Consider the following 1,801-nt stretch of genomic DNA (forward strand, 5'->3'; position numbering starts at 1 on the left):
GGCTGGACACCCCAACACTGCCCCGACCCGCCTTGGGGCTGCTCAGGGGACAGAGGGTCCCCATGTCCACCTTTGGGGTGGGGTTGGGGGCAGCAGTTTCCGTGCCCTTGGCCCATCTGGGGAGCTGGGAGGGTTTGGAGAGGGGCCTGGTCAGAGATGTCTTGCAGGCATCCCCACTGTCACAGGCTCTGGGCCACCATGACCTTGCAAGGAGCTGGGAGGACACGGCTGTGGTGGCTCCTGAGCCCCTCCTGCCCTGTGGGTTTTTCCCCCCCCCACTCTCCCCTCACTGTAGTTCAGGCGTCAGTGGAGATTTGGGGTTGGGTTGGTAGAGGTGGCCCCAGCCCCTGTGTGCTGGCGTGGAGGCATGACCTGGCAGCACCATCCCCATCAGGAGATGTGGTCAACCCCTTCCTCCTCCTGTTCCTCCTCCCATGGCCCTGCCTGGGGCTCTGCCATGTCCCTCTGGCAGCAGCACCGCGAGCTGCTGTCCTGCACCAGCAGGGCAGGTGAGCAGGATGTGTGCCAAGGCCAGGCGTGTGCCAGGCTCCATGTCCACGCTGTCCAGTGCCCACCATCTCACTCCTGTTCTTGGCCCCCACAGGGACAAAACCCCTTTGACCTGGAGTTTGACCAGTCCAACCACCTGGAGCCCGTCTTCAACTTTGAGTGCCCGACCCGTCCCGGTGAGCTGAGGGTGCTGCCTCCCCATGGGGGGGGCTCCTTGCCCCTCCATGTTGGGCCCTTTGCACTCCCCCAGAGATGTGGGGGGGCTGCCCTGGGGGTGGCAATGCTGGGGGAGAGGGGGGTGACTCAGGCTGTTCTCCCATGCAGACATGCCTTCAAGTCAACCCATCGATATCCCTGATGCCAAGAAGAGGAACAAGAAGAAGAAGCGCTGCAGGGCCACCGACAGCTTCTCTGGCAGGTTTGAAGGTGAGTGGGGGGTTGCCCAGGACTTCCCGGGGGTCCCCCCCCACAGTGTAGGGCAGGGCTGGGGCCCTCCTGGTGTCCCTAGGCTTGGGGACAAGGCCAGGGAGAAGGGACAGGTGTGCTGCCCCATGAGCTGGTGGCTCAGGTGGCCTCTCCCTTGGCAGATGTTTACCAGCTGCAGGAGGAGGTGCTGGGAGAAGGGGCCCACGCCAGAGTCCAGTCCTGCATTAACCTCATCACCAACAAGGAGTACGCAGTGAAGGTAAAGCAGGACTGCAGACCCAGCTCCCTCCCCTCCCTGCCTCAGTTTCCCTTTCTGCCCTCCGTGTCTTGGCATCTCCCAGCCCCCCATGACCTGGCGTAGGGTGAGGTTTTCATGGCACTGAAGGGCTGGAGAGGGGCAGGAGGGCAGCAGGGCCAGGCCATGCAGGTGGAACATCATCCTCTGCCACCACCCAGCTCCAGGACCTCGGTCCAGCCCCTTGGCCACGCTCCTTTCCCTGTGAATTAGGGCAGGTGGAAAATTAAATTAATGCTTGTGACACGTCTGGGGACTCGGGACAAGTGGGGGGTGTGGTGCCAGTGGGGTGACCAGCTGCTGCTGGCCCCAGGGAGGGCTCCTTGCCCCTGTAGGCACATGGGGCACTGGTAGCACCCAGCCCACAGTGTGAGGGGCTGGGATGGGCCTCATGTGAAAGTGCAGCCACATGAAAGGGGAGCGTGGCTTCACCCATCACCTGGGGGGGCCTTTGGGTGCCTCAGTGGGGAAACTGAGGCAGTGGGGAGGGCTGAGCGGTGGTGGGGACTGGGGCCAGTGGGAGCACCCAGCTGTCTCCCCACCATGCCATGGGTGGGGACCCCCTTGCCC

The 1,801-nt window shown here is 63.6% G+C and overlaps 1 protein-coding gene across 1 annotated transcript in view; it reads left to right on the forward strand.

Annotated features, from left to right (window-relative positions):
• Window positions 1-607: 607 nt before the first annotated feature.
• The window catches only part of MKNK2 (MAP kinase interacting serine/threonine kinase 2), an 18,475-nt gene continuing 17,281 nt past the window's right edge, over window positions 608-1,801 (forward strand). The window contains 3 exon segments of the mRNA XM_009996875.1: window positions 608-686; window positions 835-936; window positions 1,098-1,195. Of these exon segments, the coding sequence (XP_009995177.1) occupies window positions 837-936; window positions 1,098-1,195 (198 nt within the window). The 5' untranslated portion in view covers window positions 608-686; window positions 835-836.

The sequence above is a fragment of the Chaetura pelagica genome, unplaced genomic scaffold (assembly GCF_000747805.2).
Source record: "Chaetura pelagica isolate M959 unplaced genomic scaffold, ChaPel_1.0 scaffold504, whole genome shotgun sequence".
Classification (NCBI taxonomy): domain Eukaryota; kingdom Metazoa; phylum Chordata; class Aves; order Apodiformes; family Apodidae; genus Chaetura; species Chaetura pelagica.